This window comes from Miniopterus natalensis, chromosome 18 (genome assembly GCF_054644295.1).
Source record: "Miniopterus natalensis isolate mMinNat1 chromosome 18, mMinNat1.hap1, whole genome shotgun sequence".
Classification (NCBI taxonomy): domain Eukaryota; kingdom Metazoa; phylum Chordata; class Mammalia; order Chiroptera; family Miniopteridae; genus Miniopterus; species Miniopterus natalensis.
Window position 1 is genome coordinate 38,152,767 of NC_142098.1, and position 18,174 is coordinate 38,170,940.

Below are 18,174 nucleotides of genomic sequence, written 5' to 3' on the forward strand. Positions count from 1 at the left end.
CCCTCAACAGCTCCAGGATGTTGGGCATGCCTGGTATTCCCACCTGCCACTGTTGCTAGTGGTTCAGACTTCATGCCCCAGGACCTGGTCTTTTCTTGCTAGCAATGGCCTAATAAACCCTTTCTTTCAAAAAGACTTTCAGTCCTGGAAGTTAAAATTTACGCTTAACAACAGGGATTTTGTTTTGTTCAGTGATATGGCCCCAGGACCTAAAACAGTGCCTGGCACTGACTGCACTGGCATATGCACGTCTTTGATTAAAAATCGGGGTAAGAAAAACATTACTGAAAAATTGAGAATTCATAGGCAGGATCTTTCAAAACCTGCAGGCCATGGTGACAAGGAGTGATGCAAAAGGGTCTTTCGTGTCGAACAGTTTGAGGATGACAAGCCCGAAGGCTCAAGTCTGCAGTTCTTCTATTTAATAGAAGTTCACATTTCCTGGCCTGTCTGTTCCCCTAGTCACACCCCCTGTGAAATAGTTTATACCTTTCCCCTAAATATGCCACTCTGTTTCATCCTTTGAGGCTTAAAAAAGCTCAGCATCCCTAATGGACAACTGAGGAAGCTGATATTGGAAAGGGAAAGTGCTTACCCCAGGCCCACAGCTGGTCAATGATGGATACCAGCAACAGAGGATGCCAGTTCTGAGAACCAGCTGGCGCTCCTGTTTAAAATAACCCCTACTCCACCCCCTGACCTACTGAATCAGAAGCTCTGGGGATGGAGGGGGAAATCTGCAGCCTAGGGAGCTCCCAGTGGATCCTGAGATAAGATGAAATCCAGGAGGTCCTACTTACACTTGACTTTCCTGCCTTTCCCTCATGCCTTCTTCTCAGGCTGTATAAAAAGTCAGAAATTCAAATGCACTGAAATGGGGATGGCCAAACAGTGATGTCTTTAATCCCTTTTTCTCCTGTCTCCCCTCACCAATCCCCCTCAGTGTTCACAAGCTAGCTCCCCTTCCCAAATGTTCCTTTCTTGTCGCTCCCAGGTGCCCTCCCCCTTACCCGTCAAGCTTCCCCCTCACCTAAGGGCATCAAGATCATTCTCTCTTCCCTCCCCAAGCTCCTCTGGCCTTCCCTCCACTCATGTGGGCAACCAAAATCCCAGATCTTTCAGCGACCATCTCCTTGGCCCCACCCCTTCCCAGACCTGGGCCTCCCACCAGCAGCCCAGCCTTCAGAGCCCTCCCCTTGGCCCCGCCCCCTCACAGGTATACCGGAGACCAGACCACGCCCTATCCGAGGAGGTTCCCGACCTTTCCCGAGGCCTTTGCCGAAACCTGGACCTTACCAATGAGTCTCCCTGGCCCCACTTCCACCCACCTGGGCCCACCTCTTAAAGCTGACGCTGCCTCCAACTTTTCCTCGGCCCCGCTCACCATTAAACTTTTCCCTGGCACACCGCCCTTCAGGTGGCCCGCATCCCAAGCCCCTCCAATTTTCGGAGGCCCCAGCCCACTGAGCCTTTCCCTAACCACGCCACCTTCCAGGTGGGCCCGGCCCTCTAGGCCTCGCGCGAAACCCTCTCCGTCCAACTGGCTCCAGCCCGCGTCTACCTTCTACCTGGCCTGGCCCTCTCCCCTCCTCACCGCGCTCCGCCCGCTTAAGCCGACCGACCCTCAAAGCCGCGGGCCCCGGGCGTCCCTCAGCCCCGCGAGGGCGGCCCCACTTACCTCACGCCGGCCCCGCGCGTCGCAGTCCGGGGCGTCACACCTGGAACCCCTGGGCGCTCAACTACAGTCCCAAATTCGCGCCACGGAATTCGCGCGCAGACTCCGGCGTCCGGGGGCGGGGCCAGGTGAGGGGCGGGGCCTGTACGACGTCCGCGCAGCCGCGGCTCGGTGGGCGCTGGGAGTTGTAGTCTTCAAGGAGTGATGAGGCTAGGAGAGGGGGCTGAGGTGGCGCGAGCCCTCCCGCAGAGCACTCTGGGAAAAGGCCCGCGCCTTTCCTCGGTCTGCACCGGCGGACGTGGTTGCGGGTCCCTGGAGTGACTGACGGGGAAAGACGGAGATTCGGCCAAAGCGGCTGCGCGAGGCACGGCGGGAAGAGAGGCGGGAGGACGCGCGGGGCATCCCGGGAGCAAGGGCCTCGGCGCGGGGCATTGTGGGAGGTGGACGCCGCTCCGGGGCGGGTAGGTGATTGGGGAGGGGCGGGAAGGGTGCACATCTGGGGGAGGGAAGAGGCACAACTGGGTGGGGCAGCGGGAGCGTAGGGGCCGGAGCGGGCGGAACTGGGAGGGGCTGCGCGGGGGTGGGGGGAGCGTAGCTGGACCGGGGAGCAGCTGGAGGGATGAAGCCTGAGGACCAGGGGCCATGTCTGGGAGGATAACGCACTTCTGGAGGACGATACCTGTGGACGGAAGGAGGGGGCCGCAGCTGGACTGGGGGCAGCGCGTCCGAGCAGGAAGGCGACACAGGCGAATACTAGTGACACTTCTGAGAATTAGCCACAAGCGAATGGGGCACACACCTGTAGGAAAAGTACATACTGGATGTGGGAAGTACAACTGGATGTGGAAGCAGTTCTAGGAAGCAGGGCCACACCTGCATGTGTGGACTCACAGGGGCTACACCTGGGGAAGGGGCAACAGCTGCCTATCGGAGACACATCAGGGAGGAGAGAGCCACAGGTGTATGAAGAATATGACGGGATGAGGGGTCCATGACTGAATGTGAGAGCACATCTGGAGATGGAACATCTTTGAGGAGGGCACAGCTGTACAGACAAGTGTAGAGGCATGGAGGGGAGATTTCTATATGAATGGGGCACTAGAGGTTACTGCCGTGTATAGGAGACACATCTGGAGGGGAAGTTGGGAACACATTTGAGGAAGTGTCTACAACTGAGCTTAAGAGTCATATTTTGGAAGAGGGACCCCAACTGTATGTAGGGGTAACATCTACAGAGGAGGGAACCAGAGCTAGAATTAGGTATCAGGATGACAGTTTCCAACTGTCCCTGGAATGATGCAGGAGGTGGCAAAAGATGGGGTGGAGGTTTATATCTATAGATTAATGGGGGGGGGGTGTATCCTGCCTGGGCTCCACCTGCATAGAAGCACCAGCACCAGAGAGGCAGGTAGAAAATGGAGGAAGTAGAAAACCTCAGGTGGGTGGGATGGGTCTGTGGTCTTAGGCACATGTCCTCCCACCTTTCACTCAGGCGTCCCAGGATGGAGCCCCCACCTGGCATGACGGTGGGGCAGGAGGAGCAGGGGGAGCAGGAGCTGCTGGAGCGGGCCTTCTTCTCCTGGGCTGAGTTCAGCCGCTTCTTCGACGCATGGTGCCAGCAGCGGCTGGCACTCTTCTTTGTCCAGAGCTCCATGCACCTGACACGCTGCCACTGGGCCAGGCTGCCGCCACTGTACACACTCATTGACGTGCTTAAGTACAGCTATGTGCGGCTGGTGTGCAAGGATGTGCGTGCTCCCAGCCGGCCTGCCATGGGGTAAGTGAGCTGAGCCACCACCCTGCCAGGTGCTAGAGGGGTAAGGGAAGCAAGGGGAAGGGTAGGCACAGAGCCCCCCTCCCAGAGATTGGGGGAGAGACCAACTAAAACAGCTAAATACACCTTGCAGAGAGGCTAAGAGAGTCGAGGGGAAGCTTACTGAGAATGAGAGACAGAGATGGAGCTGGAGGGACACAGTCACACATAGTGAGAAACAGGTTGGGCTCCATTTACAGACTTTATGATAGGCAAAGAGGCACCCAAGAGGCAGAAGAAGAACAAAAGTCTCAGAAAACCCAGAAACATGGAGACTTGGAACCAGAGACACCAGACAGAGCCAGAAAAACAGGTGAAAGCTGGGTTTTATACCCATACAAAGAGATCAGAGACAGATCTGCAGAGAAAGCCACAGGACGGAGGGGAAAAAAGTACATCTATTAAGTAAATACAGGACCAGGTCCCATGCTTGGGGATCAAGCCTGCAACTGAGGTACATGCTCTTGGCTGGAATCAAACCCAGGACCCTTCAGTCCACAGGCTGATGCTCTAACCACTGAGCCAAACCAGCTAGGGCAATAATAACCTCTTTTTTAACAAATGAGGAAACTGAGGCACAGAGAACTGAAGTGACTTGCCCAAGGTTAGACACCAGCATATTCTTAAGGCCCTCTATTCTTCTCTATGCTTGAAACCATTCTTAATTTTTTAAAATAATGATGAAAAGGAGAGAGAAGGAAGAAAAAGGCAGCAGGGTGATGTGATGGGGGCCATGGTCGGTTGTTCCTCCCACAGGCACCACGAGGCTGGCTGCCCTGCATTCATCATCGTCAAGCTGAGCCCCCTGCGGGACCGCCTTGTGGTGACGGAGTGCCAGCTGACCCACTCACACCCAGCCTGCCCCATTGAGTTCGCCTACTACTTCCGCCCTGGGCGTCTGTTGGCCAACACCTGCCTGCCCGTGCGCACCACCAACAAGATCTCCAAACAGTTCCTGGCCCCAGCGGATGTACACCGCCTGCTTTCCTACTGCAAGGACCGCGACCACAGCGTTATTGATGCCCTTCGAGTGCTGGAGGGACTGTTCCATGCGGACCCTGAGGCCAAGGTGGGGTCTGGGGAGAGACAGGCCAGGCAGATCATTTGTTCATTCACCCTCCCACTCATCCATTCACTCCTTTCATTCATTCTTTCTTGCATTCATTAAGAACTTATTGAGGCATTGGGGATGCAGATGCTGAGAAGATGCACGTGGTCCCTGCCCTCCCAGAACTCGCCCTCTAGTTCCGCCCAGTCCAACTTCCTGCCATGATGCAAATGGTCTGTGGTTCTACGCTGCAGGCAGGGTAGCCCCCAGCCACAGCTGGCTATTGAGCACTTGAAACGTGGCCAGTAGGACCAAGGGACTGGATTTTAAACTTTATTTCATTGTAACTAACTGAAATTTAAATAGTCACTGATGGCTATTGGCCACCGTGCAGAGGTAACTGGTGACACTAGCTTGCAGTTGTAGTGGGAGAAGCCAACAATAGGCAGACACACCCAAGCATGATATAATGTCAGTGGGGTTGGGTGCTAGGAAGGGGAGGATTCGAAGTGATGGGAGGCACTGTTTTAAAAAGCAACATTTTTAAAACTGAACACATGTAAGAAATGCATGAATGGTAAGTATACAGTTTGATGTGTGTTCACAAAGTGAAAACACTCCTGTACCCAGCACCCAGATAAAGCATTAGATGGGAGGGTGCTGCATTGCATATGAGGAGAGGGACAGTTAGTTGACCCCCATTCTGTCTTCAGAGGGAAGTGAATTCCAGGCAGAGGGACCTGCCAATGCAAAGGCTCAGAGGTAGGAGCAAGGCCTTTGTGCTGGAGGGACAGGGAGAATGCTGGTCCTCCACGAGGAATCTCTGCTGTTTTGATCCAACTTCAGGGCTGGGGTAGACATGAAGGGAAGCAGTGAAGGAAGGAGAGAAGAAAAGAAGGGAAGAAAACTGTTCCCCCACCACCACCTGTGCTTTTCTTTCATGCCTGGAGGAGGTCCCAGTGCAGGGAAAAGATGAGGGATGAGCCTGAGGTAGAGATGGGGACAGTGGCTCTCACACTTGAGCGTGCATAGGAATCTCCTCCAGGGCTTGTCACAGTAGGTTGCTGGGCCCTGCGCCCAGGGTTTCTGACTTAGCAAGTCGGAGTGGGCCTGAGATGATTCATTTCTGTCAAGATCCTGACAGGCGATGCTGATGCTGCTGGTCCAGGGCCCACACCTTGAGGACCGCTGCCTTAGACTGCCTCTCAGAGCGTGAAGGAACAGATACCTTGTTCCCAGTGGAGGAAACTGAGACAGAGAGGCTGTCTAGTGTGCAAAAATCACACAGCTATTAGATGGTGGTGCCAAAATCGCTAACTCAGGCAATTGGCCTCCAGAGCCCACATTTTTAACCATTCCCCCCCCTGCACTGCCTCCTGCCGGTCAAAATAATAACTGCATTCCCACATTAATGATTGGATGGCCAATTCCCCCAGGCTGGGGAGCTGGGCGCGGCAACCCCGGCATACCCTGACCTCCCTCCCCGCCTCCCTGCCCCGTTCCGCAGGTGAAGCTGGTGTTCATGGAGAACCAGGCGGTGGTGGAGACCGTGTTCCTCCTGACCTCACGCACGCGGGCGCTGTTGCGGCGCTTCCCGCGCATGCTCCTGGTGGACCGGCTGCCGGGACTGCAGGGAGCGCTGGACCTGCTGGCGGTGCTGTGCGTGGACGGTGCGGGCCGCGCACGCCAGGCCGCCTGCTGCGTGGCGCGCCCGGGGACGCCGAGCCTGCTGCGCTTCGCGCTGGCCTCGCTGCTGCAGAGCGCGCCGGATGTGAAGGGCCGCGTGCGCTGCCTGACGGCGGGGCCGGAGGTGACCGCGCAGCTGCCCGCCGTGCGCCAGCTGCTGCCGGGCGCGCGCGTCCAGATCTGCCGCGCGCAGGGCCTGGAGACGCTCTTCAGCAAGGCGCAGGAGCTGGGCGGCGCGGGCCGCGAGGACCCAGGCCTGTGGCCGCGGCTGTGTCGTCTTGCCGGCGCCTTGTCACCTGCCGCCTACGCCGAGGCGCTGGCGGAGCTGCGAGCCCACGGCCCAGCCGCCTTCGTCGACTACTTCGAGCGCAACTGGGCGTCCCGCCACGACATGTGGGTGCGCTTCCGCGCCTTCGAGGCAGCTCGCGACCTGGACGCGTGTGCCCTGGTGCGCGGCCACCGCCGGCGCCTGCTGCGCCGCCTCAGCCCCTCGCGCAGCATGGCACAGTGCCTTCGCGACCTGGTGGCCATGCAGTGGGCTGATGCGTCCGGAGAGGTGGCGCTCGATGGCCTCGAAGGAGGTAGTCCATGGCTGGAGGGGGAACGGGGGAGGGGAGCCCAGGTGGAGAACGAGAGAGCAAAGGGCCTGGAGAAGGGAGACTGGGGAGGGGCCCCAAATGAAGGAAGCGTTTGGAAAGGCGCCCAGTTGGAGTGGGCCAGAGAACTGGAGAACAGAGACCGGGGTGGGACTCAGTTAGAAAGTGAGAAGGAGAGAGGGGTGCACATCCGATGTTGGAGAGGCGTCCAGCTGGAGAACCATAAGGTGAAAGGGCTAGAAGGGAGTGTCTGGGGAAGGTCCCAGCTGGAGAAAGAGCACTTGAGGGGGCTAGAGATCAGAGACTGGAGGGGGGCCCACCTGGAGGGTGTGAATGACTGGGGGCTGGGCGGTTATGTCTGGAGGGGAGCCCACTTGGAGGACCAGGGCCTGAGAAGATTGGAAGGGTGTGCCTGGAGGATGGCCCAGCTGGAGGAGCGAAGGATTCGAGTTCTGCAGGCCACGGACCAGAGGAGGACTCAGCTTGATTATGAGAGGGCCAGGCGCCTGGAGGGGAGCACCTGCAGGGGGGTCCAGGGACATGATGCAAAGGTCCCTGGACTGAAAACCAGGGACCAGAAGGTGCCTCAAGTGGAAGCAGAGAAAGGAGGGAGGTTGGAGGTCAGAACCTGGAGGGGGGTCCATTTGGAGAAGGCCCGGGGGTTGGTCCCTGAGAACAGAGACCAAAGAGGGCCCCACTGGGGAGAGGAGAGGAGAGGGCCAGAAATTAGAGAAGAGAGAGGAGTGAGATTGGGGGTCAAAAGAAGAAGGGACCTGGAGGACATAGTTCTGGTTCAGCTGGGAGACACAAGGGTGACAGGCCTAGAGAATGGAGATGGAGGGGGAGCTCGGTCTGGGGGTCCCAAGAGCAGAGGAGGGCAGGGAAGGGAGTGTGTGGACACCGGAGGGAGGTGTCTAGGGCTGGGGAATGGAGTCACGCGTGGCACCCCTATGGGGACTGTGTTTGAGGATGATCCACAATGGGTAGTGACAAGAAGAGCGTGCCTGGCTGCAGGGGACAGCCTGCAGGAAGTAAGTGAAGGAGAAGGCCCAAGGGAACCAAAGAGACCTTGTTGCCCGTCAGGACCGAAGGAGGTGGACTGGGAGCCGCTGGCCAAGTTCCGAGCAGCTTGTGGGCCAGAGCTGGCCGACCTGGTGGCCGAGGAGCTGGCCTTTGCCAGGCAGCATGGGACCCGGGGTTTCCATATGACTGGAGCTGGCTTTGCCCTTAAGGACGGCACCTCGGACTTCTTCCTGGACGGGGCCCTGACGCGCTGCAGCTGCTCCATCCACGCCGCCCGGCATCTGCCCTGCCGCCACCTCTTCGCCGCGCGCCTCCTCACCGGGGCGGCCTTATTCCACGTGGACCTGCTCAGGGACTGCTGGGGGAGAGCCCCGGAGTCCTGACCCTCAGGCTCCTGCCCGCCACTCTCCACTGTGAAGGCGGGGGGCATTCCGTGACCCCAAAGATAAGGCTGAGGCCCAGGAGGCCACCCCAGCCCCTCTGGTTACTTCCTGGGCCACCCAGGAACCTCGTCTTGGCAGTTGGCCTCTTTGGGTCCCAGGGGAAGTTGTCAGTGGTCTCCAAGGTCCTGGAGTCACAGGTGTGGAAGATGCTGGTGGCCAGGAGGTACAGACAGGGTCAGGCTGGGGCAGAAGGAAGAAAGGACACACAGGGAGGGGAGGACACCAGGCTCTCGTGACAGCCTGGCGGGAGTAGACTGGTCAAGTCCAGGGAGTGCAAGGGGCAGGGGCAAAGCAGGGAAGAAAGTAAGAGGAAACTTGGAGGAGAGGTCAGGGGAGCAGATGAGAGAGAAAGGGAGGAGACTGGGCAAGCGGAGAGGCAGAACTGGAGAAGAAACCGAAGGGCAGAGGGAGGCAGGAGAGGGGGCGGGGGAGGGGGAAGAACAGGAGACACGACAAGGACAACTGTGAGAGATGGGGACAGGAGAGGGAGTGATTTGGGTATCTGTCCAAGGCCTGGAGGCTTGGATCCCTCACCTTCCTATTGGTCGTTCTCAGAAGACCCAACAAGAGGGGCGCTGGGAGTCTGGGGGGCCTCCAGTGGGGGAGGAAAACAAGCGGGACTATAGTGCTTCAAGGCAGGAATAAAACAGTATTATTTTGGTTTCCATGCTGAGTTCTTGACTTCTGGGGGAGGGTCAGAGGCACAGAGTGGAGGGAAACTGGGCTGGTCCACCCAACACCCCTCCATTCTTTCAGCAAGGCCCCGGGGCCAGATGGAGTGAAGGGCCCCAAACAGGCACCCCAGGCTTCCTCCTGAGGGCCTCTCGCGCCTCCTCCTGCCTCACATGCCCGTTCAATCCCTTAGGCCTCTGCTCAAAAGTCACCTTCTCCCAAGGGCCACCCCTGGGCAGTTCGTCTAAAGAGTCACCCCATCCTCTCTCAACATTATTCTTTACAGCACTTAGCAATTCCTTGTAAAGCCTCCAGCTTCTCCATATCGCTCTAATTCCTCTCAATTGCCCCCCTCCCGTGGGGACAGCGCCCTCCCTCCCTTTCCCAGAACCCCCTAACTCCTCTGCAGTCACATCTGTCCTCTCGCCACTGCATTTCCAAAATCTGGCTGTGCCTGGCACACAGTAGGAGCTCTGCAGATGATTTCTGAGTGATAGACGCCCCTACTGCATTTCCACTTCCCCCAAATCATCTGTTACCTATGAGCGTACTGGTCTTCCCAGTGACCCCAGTAAATCCCTAGTACATACGAATTCACTAAAACACTCCCACTCCTTCAAAACTCCAGTTCCCCTAGAAGCACCCCAACTCCTCGTATCTCAAGCCGATTCCTCCATCACTCCCCAAGGGCACCCATTTTCCGGTCTCTTATTCCTCCCATGTCACCACCAACCCCTTTGCTCTCGCCCCGCCCCTTTGGCTCCAGGGTTACCATGGTAACGTCCATCTCTGGATTCCCCCTCCACCCCGCGCGCGTGAATCCTCTCTGCTCTCGGAGACGGCCCGTCACCATGGCGACCGGGGCGATGCCCACTGCTCCCCTCAAACGGTCCTAGAACCCAGACCCCTCCGACCCGGGCGGCCGGGAGAGACGAGGGGCCTACAACGCTCAGCGAGCCAAGTCTCCTCCACATTCCTCTGTCCCCAGCCTTAGTGTCCCCACTAGGTGCTCAGGCGCCGGGACAGCCCGTTACACTGCGCAGGCGCTGAGCCTGCTGGGAGTTGTAGTTTTCAGGTACAGGGGCCGATGGCTGAGCCCGCTGGGGTCAGGACCTAGGTTATTGACGCTGGAACTCTCCCGGCAAGCTGGACTGTCACCACAGCAACAGTGAAGCCGGATGAAGCGCTAGCTCTGCTAGCCAGTCTGCCGTTTATATTCTTTCATCTTTCCAAGTCAGCGCTTCCGTTTCAACAGGCACTGTTCTAGGTACTGGAGAGATGATGGGAAACGAAGGAAAGCTTATATTTTGGTGGGGGCAGGTTGACTACTAAAAATGGGGAACATACGGCCTGGCCGGCGTGGCTCAGTTGGTTGGAGAGTCGTCCCTTCGCATGTACCGGAAGGTCGCGGGTTCCATTCCCGGTCAGGGCACATATCTAGGTTGCAGGTTTGAAACCCCATCCCGGCGCATACATCGGAAGCAGCTGATCAATGTATCTCTTTCACATCAATGTTTCACTCTCTCTCTCTCCCTGCCTCCTCTGAAATCAATAATTTAAAAGAAAAACTGCTCAAAATTGGGGAACACAAATCATTGGAAAAAGCATGGGTTAATAGGCAATCGAGGTCCTTTGGGGAAGTAGAATGTTAGAGCTGGTACTCATGCTCACTTATGTATCCTCAGATACGTACTATTATTATCTTCAAACTGTAGCAAAGAGAGACTAAGCAACCAAATGTCACATAGCAAGGACATAACAGAGCTGGGATTTGACCGAGACAGTAGGATTCTAATGAGTGATGTTGGTAAGGAGGAGGCTATGCATATGCGAGGGTAGGGAGTGTCATTGAAACCAGCCCAAATGACCCTCAAGCTCTTTTCCCTGCTGCCCTTACGCCTAACACATAACACAGGTGCTGATGGAAGGAAAGTGATTTATTGGGGTGCCCACAACCTGAGAAGATGGCAGGCTCATGCCTAACAACCATCTTAATATCTCAGGGTAGTCAAAGGGGTTTTTTGGGGGATGGGGGAAGAGGAGAATTCTGGTGATCTGCAGTTTCACATTCCAGCTCTTGGGTGGTTTCGATGTTCTCTTTCCTGTGTGTCAGTGTCTGGTGTGTTTCTTCTGTCTGCCAGTTTTATTGCTGCCTGGGGACAGGATGTTGCAGGCCTGGCCTGCCATTGGCATCTGCTACACTCCTGTGGTCAAGGCTGGTGAAAAGGGGAACTGGAACTGCTGCTGCCTGTAACATGCTTAAATGTGAAACTATTAGTATTTTAGACTATAAGTTTTGTTAATATATTCTTATTTTTAATTGTTGGTTAGTTAGCTAATTAAATGTGAGGGTTTTTTTTTTATATACCCTATGCCCTGTTACATAATTTCTTTGTACCAGCCCCTTCTTGCCTATAACAACTTTCCATTTTGTACAACCTTCTTTCTAGTTGGTAGATGGGATGCTGCCCTATTCGTGAATCACTTAATAAAGCCAATTAGATCTTCAAATTTAGTCAGTTAAATTTTGTTTCTTAACAAGGTATATATTAATATTAGGCAACATACGCTTTAGGGTAGAATTGCCTCACTAGAAATGAAGACATTTCATAAAAATTGTATATTGGTTTGATATGATTTCACATCCACTTGTTTATGACAAAAACAAAGTTTTTAAGAATTAGACTGTTTTGATATCAGAGCCAAGTAAGGTGTGTCAGGATGTCATCTTGTCACCTGTTGTCCCGTATAAGTCTGAGCAGCTCAGCCAATAAGGGACTTCGCTGGGGTCGTATCAAATAAAATTCCAGGAGAAGCAACTGTGCCCACAAGGCATTTAGACTATAAATACCGAAAGTTCGGAAGGACCAATCCAGAGTGTTCCTGGGACCGGGTTCCAAGTCTGGGAACCTGTGGCTGGCGGAAGAGGCGGCGAGGGTCAAAGGCTGGGAGGCAGGAAAGACGCTGGGTGGTCCTGCGCCTCCCAGGATCAGGAGGGTCTGGGGATATGCAAATCTCTGGGGGCGGGGTCAGACCCTGGGCTCCCAGAGGTCGGGTCCCGCGGGAAGGCTGGGGTGCGGGTCCCGGGGTCCCCTTCCTGCTTAGCTCCTCCTCTTCCCATTAACCTCTTACCCTGTCCGTCTTGATGGGAGGTCTGGAAGCAGAAAGGGTGTGCCTGGGCGGGGCGCGCCTCTGTCCGGGATCCCTCCTGGGGCGGGGGCGGGGGGGTGTCTTTTTATTGGTTTAGTTGACGCCTCTGGTTTGCACAGCTCCAGCGGCCCCGCCCGCCGCTCTGCAGCCCTCGCACCTGGGGTGAGCTCCTGCGCGGCGCCCGAGGCCGGTGGGGGTGAAATGGTGAGTGTGCCCGTCGGGGCTTGGCACACCCAGGGCGGGGCGGGTTCGGGCGAGCTGGGAGCAGCTGCTGCAGAAGCCGATTCTCCGCCGGGGAGAAGAGGGGCGGCCTGGAGCGGCCCACGCGCTGCGCCCGGAGTTCGCCCTTCACCTTGGCGGGGGGTGGGGTGGGGGAGGCCGCGACCTTACAAAGCGCCCCCGACCCTGGAGCGACCCCCAGCCCAGCGGCGGCGGGGGCGGCGCTCTGCGAGGCCGCGAGTGTTCAAGTGTTGCCGTCGGCTGAGATTCGGCCGAGCTGGGAAATTCCAGGCGCTCGGAGAGGCTGCCCCGGAAAGGGCTCCTGGGTTTGCGTTTGGTCCGACGCGCGCACGCTCCCTTTTGGTGAACTGAGGCCCCCCGCAGAGGGAGTTTATAAAAGGAGTTGAAGGAGAGGGTGGCGGGGGAGCCAGCCGCCGGACGCGTGTTTTCCTCCTGCCTGCTGGCCCGAGCCGCCCCGGAGGACGCCTCGGCTCCTCGGTTCCCCGAGCTGACGCCCCTGAGGTCACCGGGGCGACCCTGGGGCCCCGGCTGTATTGGTTCGTCGCGAGCGGGGAGACTGCGCCCCAGAGGAGCCTGCCTGGTCCGGGAGGGGCCGAGGCCATTCGTTGCGGGACTGGGGGAAAGGGTCCCTTTAAAGGAAGCCGCGGCTTGGGCGGGCGCGGGCCGAGCCTTTGCCGACGGCTAATCACCACCCCCCCGGGCTGTTTCCTTGGAAACCACCGCTCGAGATAGCGGTGGAATGCCGGGTCCGCACCCCTAATCTGAAACCCTCCGTCGGCGGGACTCCGACGCCCCGGCTAGAGCGGGACGTCCCCTTCTTACTGATACGATGTCAAACAGCCAAGTCCTAGGCTATGATTTTTAGAGCCCAAGGTTTCTCAGTGAGTTAAAACGGTAAATAAGAGAGATTGGTTGCCTCCCACAGGTGCCCTGCCCTAGGCGGGGGATTGAGCCTGCAGCCGTTCTTAAGGGACCTGCATGTCCCTTCATAAGAGCCTGGCTTATTTCTAGACTTCTCGCAGCCTCTTTCCCTCCTACCTGCATCAGTATTTGTCCCACCTGCAGGTTCTTCTATTTGCCACAGTCCTGTGTTCAGGGCCTTCCCACATCTTCCCCATTGCACGGAACTCTCCTATTCATTCCTTGAAACTCAAATTTCCCCTGCTGTAAGCCTCCTCTTTGGAAAAATATTTTATATTTCAATTACAACTGACATACCATATAATATTAGTTTCAGGTGTGCCACATAGTAATTTGACATTTATGTGCCTTACAAAGTGATCGCTGTAAGTCTAGTGACCATCTATCACCATACGAAGTTACGATATTATTGACGGGGTCCCCTACGTTGCACATGACAGCCCCATGGCTTATTTTACAGTCGGAAGTTCGTACCTCTTCACCTCCATCACCCATTCCCTCGCCCCGCGCCCTCTGGCCGCCCTAACCGGTTGCTCTTTGTATCTATGAGTCTGTTTCTGTTTTGTTTCATTTGTTCACTTGTTTTGTTTTTTAGCCTCTACATAAAAGTGAAATCATATGCTATTTGTTTTTCTCTGTCTGACTCATTTTACTAACATAATACCTTCTGGGTCCATTCATGCCATCACAAATGGCAAGATTTTGTCCTAAACTGGGACATTCAGAGGCTCTCGTGTGGGCCTCTACCTCGCTTAGGATGGTTTCCCTGCCTTCTGGAGCCTCAAGATACCTCAGACTCCCATTTCGCGTTTCCTGCTCTTGGAGCAGCTGTTTCTCTTTGCTTCCTGCTTACTCACTCTCCTACCCACTTTCTTTCTTCCTCTCTTTCTTTCTTTTGCATTTTTATAAGTGTTTACTTGAGTCAAACCGATGACCTGCTGGGGAGCGAGCTCTCACAGGCTTGCCTCTGAGCCATTTTCTTTGCAGACTGGCCGCCTGCTGATGCTGATCGCCTTCCATGAGGCTGGCTTTTTACAGCTTTTTTTAGTTTTATATTTCAAGCATTCTTCTTAGACTAAAAATCTTGCTTCCTAACGTGAACAGAATCCCTTTGCCCGGTCCTGCAGTGAGTGTGAAATATTTGTAAGAAGCAGCGACAGCGTTTCTCTTAGCGGTTAAGCCACCCGGCGAGCGGCCTGGTTCCCTTTGTTGTCAATAGAAGCTCACGCACTGAGCTGGTCGGGTCCCTCGAAGGAACTTGACGTAACTTTCTGCTCTCGTTGGTTAACCTGCCGCCTTAATATACAGGGCGGGCAAAAGTAGGCTTACAGTTGTTTGTATGGAAAATAATACAATAATTAACAGATAACACAAGGATAAATTTTGTGTTTTGCATACTCACTCTGTATGCGTCATTTATTCCAGGCCCTATTTGCAAATCAGGTCACCTTCAGGGTCCTGGGGGTAAGGATTCAACATCTCTTGGGGAGGGGACATAATTCAACTCCTGAGAGCACCTCAGTGAGCCAAAAAAGGGGGTTTAATTTTAGGACATGGTGACCTTCAAGGATGTGGCATTAAACTTCACCAAAGAGGAGTGGACCCTGCTGGCCCCCGAGCAGAGGAATCTCTACAGAGACGTGATGCTGGAGAACTTCCAGAACCTGGCCTCGGTGGGTGAGGGCGCCCCTCCTGTGCTCCGAGGTGAGTCCCGCGCCTCCCGTGTTCAGGAGGCTGCTGAGAAATGGGAGCCGGCTCGTTAAGCTCCAGAGATGCGGCTGCTGCTGTGGTAGACGTAGGGTTTCCCTATGAAACTGGAAAGCTGGTCTCCGGTGGTCAGGGTGGCCTCTGGCTGGGGACAGTACTCTGTGTCCTCAGTTCAAACAAGAGGCAACAAATAGCAGCAAAAGCAGGCGAGGATTTATTTGCAGAAAAGGAAAACACTCAGGTAAAGTCTGAGTGGGCAGAAACGAAACTAAGTGCCCCCCTCAGCTGGAGGTTTGGGGAATTTATACCCCTAGGCTGGAGTGCTTTCTTTGCTTTCACGGTTGCCTCTCACATGTCCGAGTGAACATTTGAAAAGAAGCCCACATGGCCCTGGCTGGTGTGGCTCAGTTGGTGGAGCGTCGCCTGCCTCCTGCACCAAAAGGTTGCTGGCTGGATCTCCAGTAGGGGGCGTGCAAGAGGCAGCTGATGCATGTTTCTCCCTCTCCCTTCCTCTCTGAAATCAATCTTTTAAAAAAATCATATTTTTTAAAAAAGAAAGGGAAAGAAGCCCACAGGGCCCTTACCTATTCAGTCCTCTCAAGCCCCACCTTTACCTTCAACAAATAACGTCGCTTCCCCGCCGCTTCATTCCAGGCGAGGCGACTCGGCAGCAGCCCAGAGCCTCTGCCCCTCAGCAGGACAGCCTCGCTGGAAAGACTTTTCGCGAAGCCCGCAGAGCGTGTCTGGTGAGCAACAGTTGGGGCTCAGGAGGAGACCGCAGAACAGGGGAGCCGCACGAGCAGAGGGGACAGAAAGCGACGCGGGTGGCGGTTGCCCGAGAGAAAGACGAGTCCCTGGTTCAAGGCTGTGTGTGTCCTGAGACGAGGGAGGGCCCTGAACCGAGCTCAGAGTGTGTGCCTTCACAGGGAGATGCCACAAGAAAACATATCCCCCCAAATATTTTGAAGCAAAATCGAGCCTTTATGAGTCATCACAAAGCCCCTGAAAAGAGCAGGGGCGATGGAGGGTGGGGACAGAGCGCGCCGTCAGCTGCGGGCGCGACAGCTCCAACAGCGTCAGAATCACACACGCGGGCTGACGGTCGGGGCCCTGTGCTCCGCACGCATCATGAACCGTACGCGGGGGTGAATGTCCATGAATTTGGGGACGTCTTCCCGGAAGACTGTGTCCGTAGGGTGCATGAGACTCACGCTCAGGAGAAAGCTCATGAGTCTAATGAGGGTGGAAACACCTCCCGGAGGAACTGGAGCCCTAGGGTGCAGGTGCGCTCTTACCCAGGAGCGACAGATCATGAGAGCCACCAAAGGGGGCAAAGCTTTGCCCAAGTTCCAAATTCTGCGTCGCACGGGAGCGTGAGGATGGGGGAGAAAAGCTACAAATGTCAAGACTGTAGGAAATCCTATGCTTACCGCTCGTTCTTTGTGAAACACATGAGCCTTCACACTGGAGAGAAGCCCTACGAGTGTAAGAAGTGCGGGCAAGCCTTTCGGTATTCGTTACACCTTCACAAACACTTAGGAAGGCACGTTGCGGAGAAGCCCCATGTGTGCAAGGAATGCGGGAGAGCCTTCCCCAAGGCCTGGCAACTTACCATCCATGCGAGGATTCACACTGGAGAGAGGCCCTACAGATGTAAGGAATGCGGGCGGGGCTACACCAATAATTCATCCCTTAAGAGCCACCTAAAGAAGCACAGCTGAGAGAGACCCTCTGAAGGGAAGGAATGTGAACGCTTCGCTTTTCTCAAAATACTGAGCAAGTGGAGAGGACATTTTGGAAGGGAGCTCAATAAGTGAACAGAGGGAAAAGTCTTTCGTGGACTCCTGTATCTTAGAGCAATGGGAAAATTCACACTGGAAAGAGCCTGTGAAGATAAGGTGTGTGGAAAGCTTTTAACCTTCATTAGTCTTTTTTCCTTAATTGTTGACACTATTACAGATGTCCTCCATTTCCCCCCTTTGCCGCCCTCCATCCAGCCCCCTCCCCCCTCCCCTTCCCCCCCTTTATCACATTGTTGTCTGTGTCCTTGGGCTATGCATATCTGCATAAGTGTTCTTTGGCTAATGGCTTTCAGTTCCCCCCCAGGCCCTCTTCCCCTCTGAGATCTGACCGTGTGCTCCAGGCATCCATGCCTCTGGTCCTATTTTGTGCGTCAGTTTATTTTGTTCTTTAGATTCCACATGTAAGTGAGACCATATGGTATTTGTCTTTCTCTTGACTGGTTTATTTTGCTTAGCATAATGCTCTCCAGGTGAACCCATGCTGTTGCAAAAAGTAAGATTTCCTTTTTCTTTACAGCTGAGCAGTATTCCATGGTGTAAATGTACCACAGCTTTTTTACCCCCTCATCTGCTGATGGGCCCCATCTCCCTCCGGCGCCCTCACCCCACGACCTTGGTCCTCAGTTCCTGCAGCTGTAAGATGAGAATTTTTAACAGTTGGCTTAACAAACACATGCCAGGCCCCTTGAAATGGCTTCACAGATACTAGCTTATTTAATGCTCTCGACAACCCTATGAAGTAGGGGCTGTTATTTCCATTTCAAAGCAGAGGAACACAGCCTGGGGGCCGGGCGGATTCCACCGCGGTCTGTCCCGCCCCAGACTAGGCCGGCGGGGAAGGGGAGCTCCCTGTACCGACAAAGGCGTGGGTTGGGGTCTCGCCTGTCCTCCCACCGACGGCGTGGGTTGGGGTCTCGCCTGTCCTCCCACCGACGGCGTGGGTTGGGGTCTCGCCTGTCCTCCCACCGACGGCGTGGGTTGGGGTCTCCCCTGTCCTCCCACCGAGGGCGTGGGTTGGGGTCTCGCCTGTCCTCCCACCGACGGCGTGGGTTGGGGTCTCGCCTGTCCTCCCACCGGGACGCGCGCTCTGGCAGCGGGGACTCCGTCTGGCGCTGAGGCACTTAAAGAACACGCGGAATGACGGGGGGATGTACGGATGTCACGATGGCCGCATCCCTGTGGCCCGGGCCCTCCTGCCGCGCTTTGCTGGGGGCTCTAGTCGTGGTCGGGGCTTCTAGTCCCGGGAAAAGGATCCTGCCGGCGACGCGGGACCAGCGGGAATCTCGGCCCCGGACTGAGCGCAGGATGGAGCAGAGCCGCTTACGGCGGGGCGCGGGCGCCACCTGGCGGCGAAGCGCTGTAAGATCACGGCCGGGAACCCGAAATACTTTAGAACAA

The 18,174-nt window shown here is 55.8% G+C and overlaps 2 protein-coding genes across 2 annotated transcripts; both read left to right on the forward strand.

The window, feature by feature from the left end:
- The first annotated feature begins 3,168 nt into the window (after positions 1-3,168).
- Positions 3,169-8,397, forward strand: ZSWIM9 (zinc finger SWIM-type containing 9). Its single transcript, XM_087827280.1, has 3 exons — positions 3,169-3,452; positions 4,245-4,557; positions 6,044-8,397. The coding sequence occupies exons 1-3, from the start codon at positions 3,178-3,180 to the stop codon at positions 8,222-8,224; spliced, it is 2,769 nt and encodes a 922-aa protein (XP_087683406.1). The 5' UTR covers positions 3,169-3,177; the 3' UTR covers positions 8,225-8,397.
- Positions 8,398-14,820: 6,423 nt separating this feature from the next.
- ZNF114 (zinc finger protein 114) lies at positions 14,821-16,805 on the forward strand. The gene is made up of 2 exons (XM_016216724.2): positions 14,821-14,944; positions 15,629-16,805. The coding sequence occupies exons 1-2, from the start codon at positions 14,821-14,823 to the stop codon at positions 16,693-16,695; spliced, it is 1,191 nt and encodes a 396-aa protein (XP_016072210.2). The 3' UTR covers positions 16,696-16,805.
- The last annotated feature ends 1,369 nt before the right edge of the window (positions 16,806-18,174 follow it).

Coding starts and splice junctions, on each gene's coding strand:
- ZSWIM9 (XM_087827280.1), top strand. CDS start 3,178: ATGGAGCCCCCACCTGGCATGACGGTGGGGCAGGAGGAGCAGGGGGAG. Junction 3,453..4,244: donor CCCAGCCGGCCTGCCATGGG/GTAAGTGAGCTG, acceptor TTCCTCCCACAG/GCACCACGAGGCTGGCTGCC. Junction 4,558..6,043: donor ATGCGGACCCTGAGGCCAAG/GTGGGGTCTGGG, acceptor CCCGTTCCGCAG/GTGAAGCTGGTGTTCATGGA.
- ZNF114 (XM_016216724.2), top strand. CDS start 14,821: ATGGTGACCTTCAAGGATGTGGCATTAAACTTCACCAAAGAGGAGTGG. Junction 14,945..15,628: donor CCAGAACCTGGCCTCGGTGG/GTGAGGGCGCCC, acceptor GCTTCATTCCAG/GCGAGGCGACTCGGCAGCAG.